At 43.3% G+C, this 16,897-nt stretch overlaps 1 protein-coding gene across 1 annotated transcript; it reads left to right on the top strand.

The window, feature by feature from the left end:
* Positions 1 to 384: 384 nt before the first annotated feature.
* Tex49 (testis expressed 49) lies at positions 385 to 16,712 on the top strand. The gene is made up of 4 exons (XM_051189082.1): positions 385 to 500; positions 13,350 to 13,472; positions 16,178 to 16,322; positions 16,621 to 16,712. The coding sequence occupies exons 1-4, from the start codon at positions 422 to 424 to the stop codon at positions 16,667 to 16,669; spliced, it is 396 nt and encodes a 131-aa protein (XP_051045039.1). The 5' UTR covers positions 385 to 421; the 3' UTR covers positions 16,670 to 16,712.
* The last annotated feature ends 185 nt before the right edge of the window (positions 16,713 to 16,897 follow it).

The raw sequence follows: 16,897 nt of genomic DNA on the forward strand, positions 1-16,897 counted from the left end.
CATGTTTGAAATTTTCAAAGAATAAAAAAAAATGGTTGATTGGTTTTGGGGTTCGGTTTGATTTGGTTTGGTGTTTGATGTTTTTCAGGACAGGGTTTCCTCTGTGTAACAGCTCTGGCTGTCCTGGAATTTGATTTGTACACCAGGCTGACCTCAAACTCACAGAGATCCATCTGCTTCTGCCTCCTGAGTGCTAGGATTAAAAGCATGAGCCACCATCACCTGGCAGAAATACTTTTGTAAAAAGGTAATCATATTGACTCCTCAAGTTTCCTGAAATTATTTAGCCCACTCAATTCCAACTCCATGGTGACCTATTGGACAAAGCAAATGTCAGTCATGATAATTCTTCAAGACATTACCATGGTTACTAGAACCCAGCACTCCAGAGTAGACATTCTGAAAAGAAAGAGGCGCTGAGATGGCTTTCTTCAACTTATATCTATTAGGGTATCAGAATTCCCTTCGGCATAAAAAGAGAAACACAACTGAAGAAACAGGTGAGGAGAATTTAGTATGGTGGGACAGAGGACCATGCCTTCCTAGACACTTCCCTTTCTGGAAGGGTTAGAGATGCATCATTCATTATCAACTATTACCATAGTGAAATTTACACAGCAGGGACAGTAGCTATCCAGCTTCACTTTCAGCTCTTTCATATTCTCAGTAAGACATAACTGGTTCAACCAAATAATCTAATGGACTTAGCCAGCATTCACCATCCACTAATCATGGGTGTGCTTTATGTTGGTGACTAAGGACACAAAGATGGATGGAAGAAGGCCTCTATTATTGTATATTAGTCAGGGTTCCCTAGAGTCACAGAATTTATACAATGAATTGCTCTATATTTACATATATAAAGGGAATTTATTAGAATGACTAACAGGCTGCAGTCCAAGTAATCCAACAATGGCTGTCTAAGAATGGAAGTCCAAGGAGCTGCTCAGGCCCACAAGGCTGGATGTCTCAGTTGGTATTCCCTGTGCGCTGGAATCCTGAAGTAGGCTCCAATGCCATTGAAGGGAGGGGCATGCTGGGAAGGAGAGGGCAAGCGGGGCAAGAAGGAATGAACCCTTCCTTCTTCCAATGCCCATATATAGGCTTTTAGCAGAAGGTATAGCCCAGATCAAAGGTGCGCCTTACTACCTCAGGATCTGGATTAAAGGTGTGTGTCATCTGGATCAAAAACCTGTGTCTTCCAACCTCAAGATCTGGATCAAAGACTTGTTGTCTTCTTGCCACAAAATCCAGATCACAAGTGTACCCTTCATTTCTGGATTGTAGTTCATTCCAGACGTAGTCAAGTTGACAACCAAGAGTAGCCATTACAAGAATAGCTGACTATCTGATGAGAAAACTAAATTATCATACAAAATTTGTAATATACATAGTATATGATTAAATTAAATATGGACTTTTAACCTCAAAGGAGTAAATAGCTGATACTATAGGGTTTGGAAAACAAAGGAGGGAGATTTCAGAGACATTCCCACAGGAAATGTCTCCAGAACCAAGTGTGAAAGGTTGGTTGAAATTTATCAGGTAAACAAGAAGGGAATTAACACTGAAAAAAAATAAATAGAGACTTAGATCCAAGTTAAGTAAAGTTCAAGGACTTGGACACAAAGAAAGGTAAAATACTAGGAAACGTTGGTAGTGCACACCTTTAATCCCAGCACTGGGGAGGCAGAGGCAGGGGGATCTCTGTGAGTTCGAGGCTAGGCTGGTTTACACAGCAAGTTCCAGGACAGGCTCCAAAGCAATACAGAGAAACCCTGTCTCAAAAAAACAAAGAAAGAAAAGAAAGAAAACAAATTCAAGGCCAGCTAAATGAGGATGCTACCAACCTTGAGAAACATTTTAATTTTATAGGGAACTGCTGAAGAATCTGAGTGTATATTTGATTTGCATTATATTTATAATGGCTGCCATGCTTCCTAGAGATGTTGCAGGATTTCTTATCATATTGTGACACCCAAGATTGTGTTATTTACTAGAAAAACTTGTTTCTAGTTGTGGTGTGGCTCAGCCCTAGCCACACACCTTTAATCCAAGAGCTTTCTGCTTGAACATTGTAAACAGGATTAAATAAAGTCACCCATAGTTCAAGAGGCAGAGTAAGCAACCAACTGACAGGAAGTGAACAGGCAGGTGGATCTCTGTGAGTTTGAGGGCACCCTGGTCTACAGAGCAAGTTCCAGGGCATTCAGGGCTACACAGAAAAACCCTGTCACAAAACAAAAAAATTGGCACTCCAATTCATGAACAAAACTTTTGGCGCTCCAACTCAAGGCACAATATTACACACAGAGGAATCACACTAGCTGTGGACAAACTGAGAAGCCATCAAATTTGGTAAGACACCTTGGAAGTCCTTAAGCAAGTAATATTAAAAGGAAAAATCTTTCCCACATTAAGGATGGGAAAAATCACAACACAGGATGCTAGGACCCTGTAAGATGCTACTTTAGGTGGCTTGAAAATAGAAGCAGAAAAGGAAAGCATAAATGACTTAATTGAGATTGATTTTATAATAAATATTATAATTAATAGTCTGTTAACTTATATTTTATCCTTAGTAGCCATAGTGACTTTTTTGCCAAATATGAAAAGTGGTTTGGTAATTGTGCCAAATATGCAAAGTGGATTGACAAGATACAAGCCTTAGAAAGACTTATAAATGAAAATAAGAGAATTACTCAGACACAGACAGAGGAATTTAGACAAGAACCTACCACAGGATAAAAGTGAAGAGGGAGGCCCCAGGTTGTTAGAAAACCAACTTTAGTTTATCTAGTTACCATACAAGAATGACCAGCAGACGACAGACACCCCAAGATTATGAAGAAGTTAAATGGAATCCTATAGAAACATTTAGCTTTTAGGAGATTTAAGGAAGTGATCATTTCATATGGTATGCATCACCCTATGGGAAGCAGATACTAAATTCATGGGCAACTCAGAATAGAATTATCCCCCAAGACTGGAAAGATTAGGCAGCCACAGTATTGGAAGCTGGCCCTCTGTTACACTAGAAAACATGGTGGAAAGAGGAAGCTAAGGCCACAGAAAAATAAAATATGTCAACCTGACACAAGCTGGAGTTCTCTGGAAGGAGAAAACTTCAATTGAGAAAATGCCTCCATAAGATCTAGCTGTAGGACAGTTTCTTAATTGGTGGTTGATAAGGGTGGGCCCAGCCCATTGTGAATGTTGTCATCACTGGGCTGATGGTCCTGGGTTCCAAAAGAAAGCAAGCTGATGCTGGACATAGTGGCACTTGGGAGGCAGAGGCAGAGGCAGAAGGAGCTCTGTGAGTTTGAGGTCAGCCTGATCTACAGAATTGAGTTCCAGGACAGCCAGGCTATTCAAAAGAGATAGTCCTGTCTCAAAAAACAAAACAAAATCAAACAACAACAAACACGGGCTGAGCAGGCCATGGGGAACAAGCAAGCCAGTAAGCAGCACCCCTCCATGGCCTCTGCATCAGTTCCTGCCTCCAGGTTCCTGCCCTGATTGAGTTCCTGACCCAACTTCCTGCCCACTGCTTACTTCCCCTAGCTCCAGTTATATATATTCCAGATACCCCCTTAGGATACAGACTGGGCTGGGGAGATGGCTGATGGTGATAAAGTGTTTGCTGTGAATACATGGGGAACTGAGTTGGAATCCTCACCATTCACATAGCACGATGAGGCAGAGCACAATTGTAAACACAACACTGGGTAGCTTTACTACTCTAAGTTTTCAGTTATATGTCTTTCTTTCTGAAACTTCTTGATTTCCATTCCCTAGTGTTCTGAAATACTGAAATGTAGTGCAGCTCTTTTTTTCATGCATCGTGACAGTCATGGTTCTTCTGTCCTAAAAGCCCATGCTCATCCTTCCTGAGGAATATTGTTTCCTCACTCCTACCTTTTTCAAGTTCTCATTCATAAGCTATAAAACCTCCTGAGTTGATCATCTAACTTATTAAATCCTTCTACATATTTCCATCATTACTTATTTGTTAGGCTTTTTCAATATCATATTCCAATTATCACTAATTCTATCTATTACTGTGTAACAACTTACCTAAAACTGACTTAAACCTATAACATGTCTTTCCTCAGTTTTAGAGTCAGGTCCAGGGCAGCTTAGCTGAAAGCCTTTGTGTCAGGGTCTCTCTTTGCTGCAGACAGGATATCAGGAACAGCAATCATATGTGACCAGAGTCAGGGCCAGACAAGAGGGGCCACTGCTTGTCTGGAGGCCAAAACGTCACTTGCAATTAACAAGACATCTCAGAGTACCTCTGTATGGGCCACCCCATAGACTGCCTAAATGTTTCTATGGCAACTAACTGTCCCTTGATGTGAGATAGATAGATAGATAGATAGATAGATAGATAGATAGATAGACAGACAGATGGTAAGTGGATGATGGAGAGAGAGAGAGAGAGAGAGAGAGTACACAAGTGAGTTTTTATGATCTAGTCTCAGGAATAATGGTCACTTTTATCTTTTCTATTGTACTGTTCTTTGGGTCTTAAACATCCCTCTGAGCTCCATGAGCTTTAAAGGCTTTGTTTTCTGGGTGGCACTATGGGGAGATGACTGAACCTTTGGGGTGACTAACAATAGGTTTTTAGCTTATTGGGAGTGCTCAAAGGGATTATGGGACCCCAGTCTCTTCCTCTTTTGCTCCTTAGCAACGAGGTTAATAAGTGGTTTTGCTCCGCTCTGCAACCCTGCCATAATGTGTTGTCTCACCAAGGAAATACACAATCAAGTAATCATGGACCAGAGCATCCAAATCTGAGAGCCAAGGTAAAACCTTTGCTCTGTGTAAGTTGATTGCCTCAGGCATTTTATTACAGTAGCAGAAAATTAATTAGCCTATCTTCTTAGAAGTCACTAAACCAAGCCTCAAGGGAAGAGGAAGTAAGCATACTTTTTAGATGAGAGATTATCAGAAGGTGTCAACATCTTCACTTAGTCATTACTATAGTTTCATTTTTTAATTTCTTAATTTTTTGTATATAGTACCCTATCTGTATGTTCACCTGCATGCAGGAAGAAAGCATCATAGATGGTTGTGAGCCATCATGTGGTTACTGGAGATTGAACTCAGGACCTCTGGAAGAGCAGTCAGTGCTCTTAACCTCTGAGCCATCTCTAAAGCCCCACTGTAGTTTCTAATTACCTAGGAGGTGGTGTCTCAAGATCTCCAGTGAAAACCTGACACTGGGCAGTGTCAAACCCTATATATGCTGCTTTTTCTTTTTCACATACATAAACTTTACCTGTTTTAAATTTTCTTAATAAGTTTGCACAGTAAGAGCTTAATAATAACCAGTAAGAATTACAATTATAGCAATACACTATAATAGTTACTTAAATTTTTTTCTGGGATGGGCGGGAGTGATGTACACCTTTAATTCCAGCACTCATGAGGCAGAGGCAGGAGGATCTTCCAGTTCCAGGCCAGCCTGGTCTACTGAGTGAGTTCCAGGCCAGCCTGGGCTACACAGGGAACCCCGTCTTTGAGATGAAACAGTCCCTTCCGCTGTCTTTGTCTTGTGGTGCTGACATTTCTGTGGAGTACAGGCAGGGTATTTTACAGAATGTTCCTTCATTTGCATTTGTCTGGTGTTCTCATAATTAGATCTGGTATAAGCCTTAGGTTGGGGGCTTAGAAATGACGTCAGCACATCCAATCAGGAGGCTCATGATGTTATTTTTCCCCATTACTAGTGGCATTAGCTTTGACCACCAAAGGTGTGTAATGGCTTTATACTGTGTCAAGTCACTACTATCCTTTTATGAGAGCAGTAACTTTTTCTCTGTTTTCTCTGTTTAATAGCCTTGGCTGTCTTGGAACTTGTCCTGCATATCAGGCTTGTCTTAAAATCACAGAGATCCAGCTGCCTCTGCCTCCTAGAGTGCTGGGATTAAAGGTGTGCACCACCATCACCCAGGGGAACAATACTTTTTAGAATGATAACTAACTATGGGGACAGTGCTGGGGAGCACTACCACTCAGCCACATCTCAAGCCCTGGGACGATACTTGAAGGGAAAAGAGAAAATGTAATTTTAAAAAATTCCTTAAAGGATTGATATGTAAAATAAAAATTAAAAAATTCCTTAGGTGAATAGACAGACAGATCTCTCTATAAATTAAGAATAAAAAATGGGAGCTAGAAAGATGGCTCATGGGTTAAAGGTGCTTGGCCCCAGGCCCTCACAATGTGAGTTTGATGCCTAAGACCCACCCAATGGAAGGAGAGAGCAGACTCCCTCCACTGTCCTTTGACCTCCACACATGTGCAGTGTATGTGTGTGTGTGTACACAAATAGATATTGTTACTGTTTTATTGTCAGTTACTGGTTTCCTACTGTGCATACTCTATATAAGTCAAGCTTAGTGCAGGTATGTACCTCCAGGAAAAGCAAGGCTGCTCAAAGCTTCAGGCATCTACTGAGAGTGTCAGAGCATACTTTCTGCACACAGAGAGGAGGGACGAATGTACTTATACCCAAGCAGCCTGAATGTTGTCCTGACCGCCTGCCTGCACTAGCTCTTCAACCTGTTCTACAAGCTCACATCAGCCACATTCTGCCTTGGCCCCTCAGCCAGCCCTTCACCAACAATGATGTAAGCGAACCTATTCATAGTCACTCCTCTTCCCTAACATTTGTACTACTGTGGTATATTTTTATCACATTTTTTTCTTTGGAGGATAGGTTTTTTCCTTTCCTAGTGGGTGTGAGTGTATTAAACATTCAACTCAGAAGAGCTCCCTCCATGTTCCCTTGTCAGAGTCACAATGAAAACTCACAGAGGTGAGTCAACACATGCAGTCAGATATTCTCCCAGTCCTGAATCCTTCCCTTCTTTCTCTCCTGATTAAAAGAAAAATACAGGGCTTGGGGAGGTGGCTCAATGGTTAAGAGAACAGGTTGCTCTTCCTGAGGACCTGAGTCCTCAGTTCCCAGAACCCACATGGCAGCTCACAACTGTCTGTAACTCCAGTCCCAGGGAATCCTGATGTCCTCCGCTGGCCTCTACTGCGTGGTGTGCATACACTCTGGCACACATAAAACAAAAATTAATCTTTTTTTTAAAAATGTGCAAGCCACAGCACTCAGGAGGCAGAGGCAGGCGGATCTCTGTGAGTTTGAGACCAGCCTGGTCTAAAAGATCTAGTTACAGGACAGCATCCAAAGCCATAGAGAGACCCTGTCTTGAAAAAAAAAACAAACAAACAAAATATGCAAACCAAAGAGGAAAGGTGATAAAGAGCATTCTTCCATCTGTGGTGATATTTTGTTTATAATATAACAAATAAAGCTTGCCTGAAGATCAGGTGCAAAGCTAGCCACAACCATAGAGGCCAGGCAGTGGTGGCACACCTTTAAACCCAGCACTCAGGAGACAGAGGCAATTGGATCTCTGTTAGTTTAAGGCTACCCTGAGCTACACAAAATTAAAGAGAAACCGAGCTCACACAAAGGTAAAGTCAGCACTTGGGATCCTGCGCCTTTAATCCCATCACTAGGGAAGAATATAAGGCAGGAGGAGACAGGAGCTCAGTGAGTCTGAGGAGCAGCGCAGTCGGATGCAGTCTGAGGTTTGGTGCATCGCCCCTTCAGTCTGAGCATCAGGAGAGGTGAGGACTCTCTAGTGGCTGGCTGCTTTGCTTCTCCAATCTTCAGCTTTAACCCTAATGTCTTACTCTGGGTTTTTATTATCAATGCCAACTAGAATTCATGCTACACCCATCTGCCCTGGTTTCATTCATGTATAGTGAGAAAGAGCTAACCCCAGACTTGCAGTGCTTCCGTTACCTCACCTGTAAACGCAGACAATGTCTTCTACCTTTTGGTTGGAGAGATTAAGCACTGTGAGCCATAAGTGATGACTCATGCCTGTAACCCCAGCACTTGGGAGGCTGAGGCAGGAAAGACCTAAAGGGCAATCCAGGCTCTGCAGTGAGTTCTAGGACACACGTAACTTAATTAATGAAATGTAGAATAGAAATGGACTGGCAAAATGGCTCTGTGGTTAAAGTGCTTGTAAGGAAAACCTAATGGCCTGAGCTTCGCTCCCCACATGGAACCCACATAAAAGTCTGGTGCTGTCAGTGCACACTCCTGTCACACCCTTATGGCAGAGACAGGAGCATCTGTAGCAGCACATGGTTCAGTCAGTATGGTGTATGAAGATGTGAACAAGAGAGACCTTGTCTTAACAAGATGTAAGGCAAGAACTGACACCCAAGGTTGTCCCTTGACCTACACACACACACACACACACACACACACACACACACCGTGCGCTCGCACGCACGCGCGTGCGCACACACACACACACAGAGGGAGGGAGGAGGGAAGAGAGAGGGAGGGAGGGAGAGGGAGAGATGGGCAGAGGGAAGCAGGAAAGGAGGGAGGGAGACACTTTTCTAACCCTGCCTGCAATGTCCCCAATTTAATCTTCTAGGCTTCTTGGTCTAGAGAGGAGCTGCCTGGGTAGTAACAAAATATTGCTGGGAGACAAACTATGCCACCTGTCTACTCCAGCAGAGGGCACTATAGTTCCAGTTTTTCAAACAGACATGTATGGCACAGTTCAGCAACCATGAACTTGGCTAGGACCCTCTGCTTTTGTAATATATAGAACAACCATATGGAACTGTATCTAGAAAACCTGGACATAATTGTAACTGCTATGGGACACCAAATTTCATCCCCACGAAACTAGATGTTCAAGCTACTCATAACCAGTGCTGAAGCCTCCAGTGTGGGCCCACCTCCACGATGGTGACTTTGCAGATAGCAGACAGACCACTTTTCCTACAAGGGCTCAGCCTTTTCACACTGCTCTTCCCCAGTGAGGCTGGTCTAATTCACTGCAAGAGTGACAACAAGTCCCAGATCTTTCTGCTTCCAATGCTGACTTTAAGAAATTACATCTTACATTCAGAAAAGCTCAGAGAGCTTGGGCTCTCCCTCTGGATCAAGACAGTGCTGCCATATCCCCTATCCAACTCAAGTCTGTTCCAGGTGAGCAGACATGCTTGCTGAAGCCTCCCACTTGGCTGTGTACAACCGTTAGCAGACTGAAGTGTTCATGCAAGTTGTCCACCATCTCTCCTGGAAGTCTCGATGGAGCTGTTTCAAGGAACAGTTAGAAAGAGTCTGGACAAACTCATAGTCCTGCCATGTGTGAGTTTGTTACTAAACTTCTCTGGGTCTCTGGCTCCTTTTGTCAAATGATGGCTTCTACTTTATGGAACCGTGCAGGGTCCATTAGTATTAGCAATCTTTATCTCTAGAAAATCCACTTTACCTAAGTAGTCTGAAGCACTAAATCCCTGGGTTGCTCATGCCCCATCTGCTTTCCCTACACTTGGAATCAGCAGGCACACCACTAAAGATGTAAAGAACTAGCCCCATAAGGCAAACACAGCCTGAGGATCTGGTTCCCTGGGCTCATGTCCACTTCCTCACAAAGCACAGATAATTCCTTTGTATCAAGGAAGACAGTAAGTACAAGACAGTCCTCCAAACATACTTCAGCAAACCATCTTAATATGCCCAGACCAATTAAAAAAATTAATACTACCATTTGATATGACCTTGTAGATAGGGGTCATCTTTCTTTTTTATAAGTTATTTTTATTTCATATTGGTGTTTTGCCTGTACGTATGTCTGTGTGAAGGTGTCAGATCCTCTAGAACTGAAGTTAACAGACAGTTGTGAGCTGTCATGAGGGTACTGAGAACTGAAACTAGGTCCTCTGGAAGAGTAGCCAGTCCTCTTAACTGCTAAGCCATCTCTCTAGCTACCTCATTTTTAAAATTAAAAAAAAAATTGCATACTTATGTGTGGTCTATGTGTATATAGTATATGTACATAAATGTGTGAATGAGTATGCCTGTGCTCACATGGAAGTCAGAGGAAGGCACTGGATGCCCTATCTCTACCTTGTTCCACTGAGGCAGGGTCTCTTGAACTTGGTGCTCCCATTTTTTTTTAAACTAGGATTGCAACCAGCAAGTCTCAGTGACCCTGTTTTTGTCCCCTCAGTGCTGGAGTTCCAGGCATGCATGTGGCTACATCTAACCTTTTCATGGGTTGAAAATATGAACTCTGGTTCTCATGTGTTAGCACAGCAAAGGTTAGCATAGCAATCTAACACTCATAATTGCTGGGCCAGTCAGGCAGCTCAGGAGTCATTGTATTTTTATATACAATACTATAACATTTTCTCTCATCCTAATCTTGTATGAATTTCTAGTCTACTGTCTACAAAGCAGCATACCAAGACAATTGCAAATAATGTGTTGGATACTGACACCATTATGACCCAAGAACCTGGAACCGACCCTTCATCTAAAAGTCAGAGTTCAGGGAGTAACACTGGGTCTGTATTCTTCAACTGGAAATTCTAGACCCAACCAGCCTGGGTTCTAGCAGAAGCCTTGAGCCAAGTAGTGAATAACTGGGACTTGAGGACCATCACTGCTTACAGAACAGCCTATAGTACTGAAAACTCAGCCTCATTAATTAGGATGAGTACAAGATCCACTCATGTACTCTCATTTTATCAACAGTGTCTTCAAAGTACAGTCAGAGCATTAAATGTGGTTTTACGGCAAACCCCAACTTATGGCCCAATTCTAAAAGAAGCTATTTATAGTCATTCCTAGTTCCCAAGCACCACTCAGGACAGGGTATCAATTAGCTGTGTGAAGAACCTCTGTTGTACCACCTGCCAACAAGATGTTGATTCAGCTCCCTCTCACAGTAGAGTTGACTCATTGCGTCCTTTTTAGAGAACATTCCTCAGTAACCATGACATGTTTCTTTTTGTTGTTATTGGGGTTTTTTGTTTGTTTGTTTTTGAGACAGGGTTTCTCTGTGTAGCCTTGGCTATACTGGACTTCACTCTGTAGAACAGGTTGGCCTCGAACTCACAGAGATCTGCCGCCGCTGCCTCCTGAGTGCTGAAATTAGTGTATGTTTCTTACCCACCCTTGCCACCATTTATCACAGGTACCTTATCAAACCTAGGTGTTTGGGGGTGGGTGAAGCTATAAGTTACCAAGAATATCTCCCAGTTTGACCAAAAGGAAAATGAAAGACAAAATCAAACCAACCCAAGAAGCAAGGTATATGTTTTACTCAAGTGGCAGACATCAGAGTGGGTGAGACTGTCAAGCAGACTCCAGACGTAACTGCCGTCCATATGGGAAGCTGGGAGCCTGCTGCTTGGACTCTTTGAAGTAACAGAACATCATCTGGTTGTATCTTAAGCACAGTCTGATGCCTAAGAACCAGACGGTACCTCTTGCTGTCTCCTGCATTTAGAACAACAATTTACTCTCAACCCAGATCCTGACACCCACTAGAAATATGCCTGCTATTACTCCTCAATCCACCGCTATTTGACCATGGACATATTACTACTTTTACCTGGCCTAAAGTTGAACCACCAGGCTCAAACAATACCATTTCCAGGAAATGACCCCTCATTACTGGAGGCTACAATGAAGTACAGATCATCACCTGCTTCAGGCCAGCATCCCAGAACACACTCCCAGAAAACCTCCGGGACCTCCAACCCCTTTCACCCTCAGCTTCACAGAGGGCACATTCAAATTGCACCTCACGCAGGAGGTGTCATCACAGTTATCGAGTGTTCAAGAATTCCTTCGGAGGACAGAAAGGAGAAGGGAAGATAGGGATATGAAGAAGGCCAGGGGAGGAAAGGGCGAAACAATTAGGAGTTGGAAGAGAACTCCACAACAAAAGTAGCACCCTCACCGTCACGTGAGGCAGCAATGTTCACCTGTTTCCAGGGAAAATGGTAAATATTTATCTCTTCCCTGACAAGCATTAAGAAGAAGGAAGAGAATTTGAGGGAGTGGGTCAGAGCCACGGCTCTGTGAAAGCAGAACAGAGACACTTAGAACAGAAGATGAAGAGCTGGGTCTTATTAGGGGCCTGGCTGGGAGAGAGGGGGCAAGGCGCCTAGCTCCTCTTTATGGCATGGGTGGCAACATGGGTGGAACAGCCAAAAGAAATCTTGGAGCAACCTGGACAACTTTCTTTTCATGCCCTGACCAAGCCATGCTGTCCTCCATCTTGAAGTTGTCATATCCCGCTGCTCTTCAAGGTTCTGAGGTGCAAACAGACACTACTGCATTGGACATAATGGTGGGCACTGTTGGCACCAAGGACACAGTTCTGTGTGCTGAGGGAGAAACAGGACGCCACGCCGCCGATGCCCCGCTGCTCCCAGTCACACAGCTAGCAAAAGCTCTATCTGCACACTGCCTCCCTGCAACCTCTGACTCAGGAAGCAGAAACAGGCAGATCTCCAGAGTTCCAGCCTAGCCAGGGCTACATAGTGAGATGCTGTCTCCAAAGGAAATTAAAATCTAGAAGTGTTTAAGCTTAGCCTGTTTCACATTGCCTTGAGAGGCTAGGTGAGATAGAGTTGGTCATCTGTGAGATGCAAGCTCTGCTTTGTAAGAGCTAATTTCTCTAATTTCTGAAAATGATGAACGCTATTACCCACTACACAACATTCCCAGCCACCGCCCCTCTCTTCCTCCCCGCCCTGTCCTTCTCCTTATCACCTCACATTCCAGTTCCAGTCAACAGAGACCTCCCTCACTCTCCTACACTTCTGGTATTTTTTGGTTTTTGTTTGTTTATTTGTTTTAGGTTTATTTATTATGTATACAGTGTTCTGCCTGCATATATGCTTGCACGCCAGAAGGCACTAGATCTTAATATAAATGGTTATAATACACCATGTGGTTGTTAGGAATTGAACTCAGAACCTCTAGAAGAGCAGCCAGTGCTCTGAGCCATCACTCCAGGCCCTCTCCTACACTTCTGAAGTGCCATCCTACAGCCTGAAGTACCTTCCTTCAGGCCTAGAAATTGCTTATCTTCCAGGATTTAACAAGCCCTTCTCCTTCCAGCCCATTTGAAGTTCTACAATCATGTCAGTCTTGGGGGAGTCTATGTCCAGATGAGAGGCCATTTTTTTTTTCACCTGCACTAGTTCTAAGTATCTGTCTAGAATCATGAGTCCAGTGGGAAGCCACTCAAAATCTGGGAGTCAGAAAGGAGTGGTGAGGGATTCTTGTAAACATCGAGTTCTTTCTCCATCCACTTTATCTCAGGTTTGATAACTTGACTCCTGGGATGCTGAGAATTGAGTGTCTGAGTGTCTGGGAGCTAGGAAGGATTTCTGCTATGTGCCTCGTTGGCATGGAGACCAGGAAATCAAAGACTAAAGTAGTCCCGTTTGCCAAATACTCACAACAAGCCTTCTCATTTCAGACCAGAAGGATGCAGTGTCCTCTAGGTTTCCCCCAATTGTCTCAGAAGATGGTAATTATTCCATACACCAGAATAGCCACTCAAGGTACCATGAAGCTGTACGGAAGGTGTTGTTAAAAACATGTAAGTACCTTGGCATAGGCAACAAGGAATGAGTCCGAGTGCCTAAAGAATGACTAAGGTGTCACACGGTTATTGGGAGAGAGGATGCTGTGCTGTTTTATGTACATTCTCCAAGAACTGGGAGGACAATGACACAAAGCTGAAATAATGGAAGTACCTGGTGTACTGTCATACTGCGCCCACTGATGAGGACAGTCACACCAGTAACTTAAACTGAGTTTAAACACCAAGCAAGTTGGGTGACCTTGGGGGCATTCCTTTGATCATTTAACGTCTCCTAACCACTTGAAAATAGGATCTCTTCAACTTTGTCCAGAAAAGCAAGTAGGACAGACTCTCAGTGCATACGTAGAAACCTCCAGGGAATTGTGTTCTCTAAAGAAAGCCATTCCTGGGGTGAAGAGATGACTCGGTGGTTAAGAGCACTTGCTGTTCTCCCACAGGATCTGAGTTTGGTTCCTAGCACCCACTTGACAGCTCACAGCTGCCTGTAATGCCAGCCCCAGGGGATGTGATACTCTCTTCTGGCCTCCACAGGCTCCCACAATGTGACACTTAACAGACACACTTGCATATACAAATTAAAGAAGAGAAAGAGATCTTTGTGAGTTTAAGGCCAGCCTGATCTACAAAGCTACACAGAGAAATCCTGTCTCAAAAAAACAGAGAGACAGAGTGCAATCAGTGCAATTCCCCAGACTACCTTCCTTCCCTTACATGGTTCCCTCCATCTTTTAGTAACTTCCAATTTTGCTTCATTAGAAAAGGACAACTCCTAAAAGATCATAATCTGCATTCCATTTATGTATTATTCTTATGATAACTAAAGGACAGAAATGAACAGATCACTGTACCAGAGGCTAAAGAACAGAAACTCCAGATGTTTGGGAATTATCTCTTACAATTCTCATCTTATATATTTATGTCCTAATTGTGGCAGGGTACTACAATCTTATAAAATGTCACCACTAAGGTCTGGGAATCTCCCAGTAGTAATTCTTATATCTCTGTGACTATGTAATTACTTCAAATTAGCCCCCCACAGAACTGTGGTGGGAGGACCCAAGGACTTTCGATACATTTCATTCTACCACTGGGCTATATATATCACCAGCCCTTCTTTATAGTCTTATTTTGAGATGGGCTTTCACTAAATTGTTCAGGCTTGAACCTGTGGTCCTCCTGATTCAGCCTTCCAGGTAACTGAAATCACAGGTTAGGCCAAAACTAAACAAGAAACTTTAGAGATGAAAACAGGCAAAGATAAGAAAGGGTACTCAAATTATTTCTAATAGCGAAAAATAATTTAAAGCTTATTGTTAATGAATAGGAAAACAACTAGGTAAAAATGTAACATTTTTGTCAATAAACTAAGGACTTAAACAATTCTCAAGACTGCAGAGCAAAACAAAATATTAGGCCATAATTTGATCTTAAAAATATGAAAATTGGTGAGGCATGGCAGCTCATGTCTTTAATTCCAGCATTTTGGAAGCAGAGGCAGGAGGATCTCTGTGAGTTTGAAGCTAGTCTGGTCTACACAGTATATTCCAGGACAGCTAGGGTGATGTAAAGGGATCCTGTTTCAAAGACCAAAGTTAATTAATTAAATGGAAAGCAACAGAGAAAGACACTCAGCATCAGCCTCTGGCCTCCACACATACACATACACACAGGAAGGAGTGAGCACACCTGCACACTCTTGCATACACACACACACACACACACACACACACACACACACACACAAACTCACCTAAGGAGATACTCAGTTAGGAAGGTGTATATATTGCAAGCAAAAAGACCTGCGTTTGATCCCCAACACCTATGTAAAATGACAGGCTCTAAAGTATACACCCATGACTCCAGAGCTGTGGAGGGGACAGGTGTATCTCTGGAACTAGTTGGCTGCCCAGCCAATTTGGTCTAATCATTAAGCCCCTGGTCCTAGTGATGGACTTTTCTAGATGGCTTCTTGAGAACCTCTGGCCTTCATGTATACCTGGCACACACATGTACCTATATAGGTGCACCTTCACACAAACTAACACCTTATACAATATTTTAAGCAACCAGAACTTAATAACATTTGTGTGTGGTATGTCAAAGCAGGTTAATTTCAGGGATTTCCCTAGAGTAAGCAAAGGAAAGCATTAATTCAGACAAGGGAAATGAAATGGAAGAGGATGATTCAGAAAAGGCACTTGAACCAGGTGGTGGTGGTACTCGCCTTTAGTCCCAGCACTCAAGAGGCAGAGGCAGGTGGATCTCTGTGAGTTCAAGGCCAGCCTGGTCTACAGAGCGAGTTCCAGAACAGTCAGGGCTACACAAAGAAACCATTTCTCATAAAACAAAAACAAAGGAACTCTACCATTTGAATCAGTAGACCCATCTTGCAGACTTCCCAATGGGCCTACTACTTATTTTCCCACCATCTTGGCACATCTTAGAGGTGGGCTTACTTAGCAACAGGAAACACCAAGACTAAACCATCTGACCATGAAGTGTGTGAGATCTGGAATCCGGAAGTGAAGGAGGGTGAACACATTCCCAGAATCTCTCACACTGGTCACTGCAAGTTGCTGGACTGTGCTTTTTATCCTGATATAAAAAAGGAAAAAGAAGAAGAAGAAAAAAAAAAAAAAAAAAAAAACAGAGAGAATCTGGAGAAATTCAATAACTTGCCTTTCTTTCAACCTAATCAGTCCCCAATCAGGTCTTCAGAGTCCCAGTGACAGATGCTCAGAACTTCAGCTTCTGGAGGACCCACAATCCAGGAGTGCGCCCAGAGGAAACAATACCATGGATCCGGACCCCACGCCACTGTCTAATTAAAAGCTCAATGACCAGGTTAGGCTGAGAAGGGTCAGGGTGGGAGACCAAGGGAAGTTCTCTCCCCCTGCACTGAAAACCATAATTATGTCTCAGCTCCACATAAGAGCTGATAATTGGCCTGCTATAGTGATATAGCCTTTAATCCTAGCTCTCAGGAGATAAAGACAAGTGGATCTCTGTGATCTGTGAGTTCGAGCCCAGCTTGGTCTATATAGAGTTCCAGGACAGTCAGAGCTACACAGTGAAACCCTGTCTCAAAAAGAAAGGGGGGGGGTGGTATCAGAGAATAGATGCTTCCTCCTCTCTTTTCCAGATATATGGACCATTCCATTCTCAATGACAAGACCTTCACTCTATATTGAGGAGGGCACACTTGAAGAATAACATGAAAGCTGGAAGGAGGGCCAAGTCTTCAATTTGAGAAGGGGGACGGGAGGGGGTAGGAAGGCAGAATAAACAAACTGAACTAAAAGGCAACTTTCTCCACACTGGATTCGGGCGGCAGTGGAGCTATGCCAATACCCCTGACTCCTGTGACAGCAGTGAGATTCCTGATGAGGCCAGATGTTGGTATGAGGTGTGAAGAGGCC

Source organism: Phodopus roborovskii, unplaced genomic scaffold (assembly GCF_943737965.1).
Source record: "Phodopus roborovskii unplaced genomic scaffold, PHOROB, whole genome shotgun sequence".
Taxonomy (NCBI): Eukaryota; Metazoa; Chordata; class Mammalia; order Rodentia; family Cricetidae; genus Phodopus; species Phodopus roborovskii.

Bases quoted from the DNA above. Each gene is read 5' to 3' on its own strand.
- Tex49 (XM_051189082.1), top strand. From the start codon at position 422: ATGGCTTTCTTCAACTTATATCTATTAGGGTATCAGAATTCCCTTCGG. The intron at 501-13,349 runs GTGAGGAGAATT...TTCTCATTTCAG, and splicing joins AAACACAACTGAAGAAACAG to ACCAGAAGGATGCAGTGTCC. The intron at 16,323-16,620 runs GTTAGGCTGAGA...TCTCTTTTCCAG, and splicing joins ATTAAAAGCTCAATGACCAG to ATATATGGACCATTCCATTC.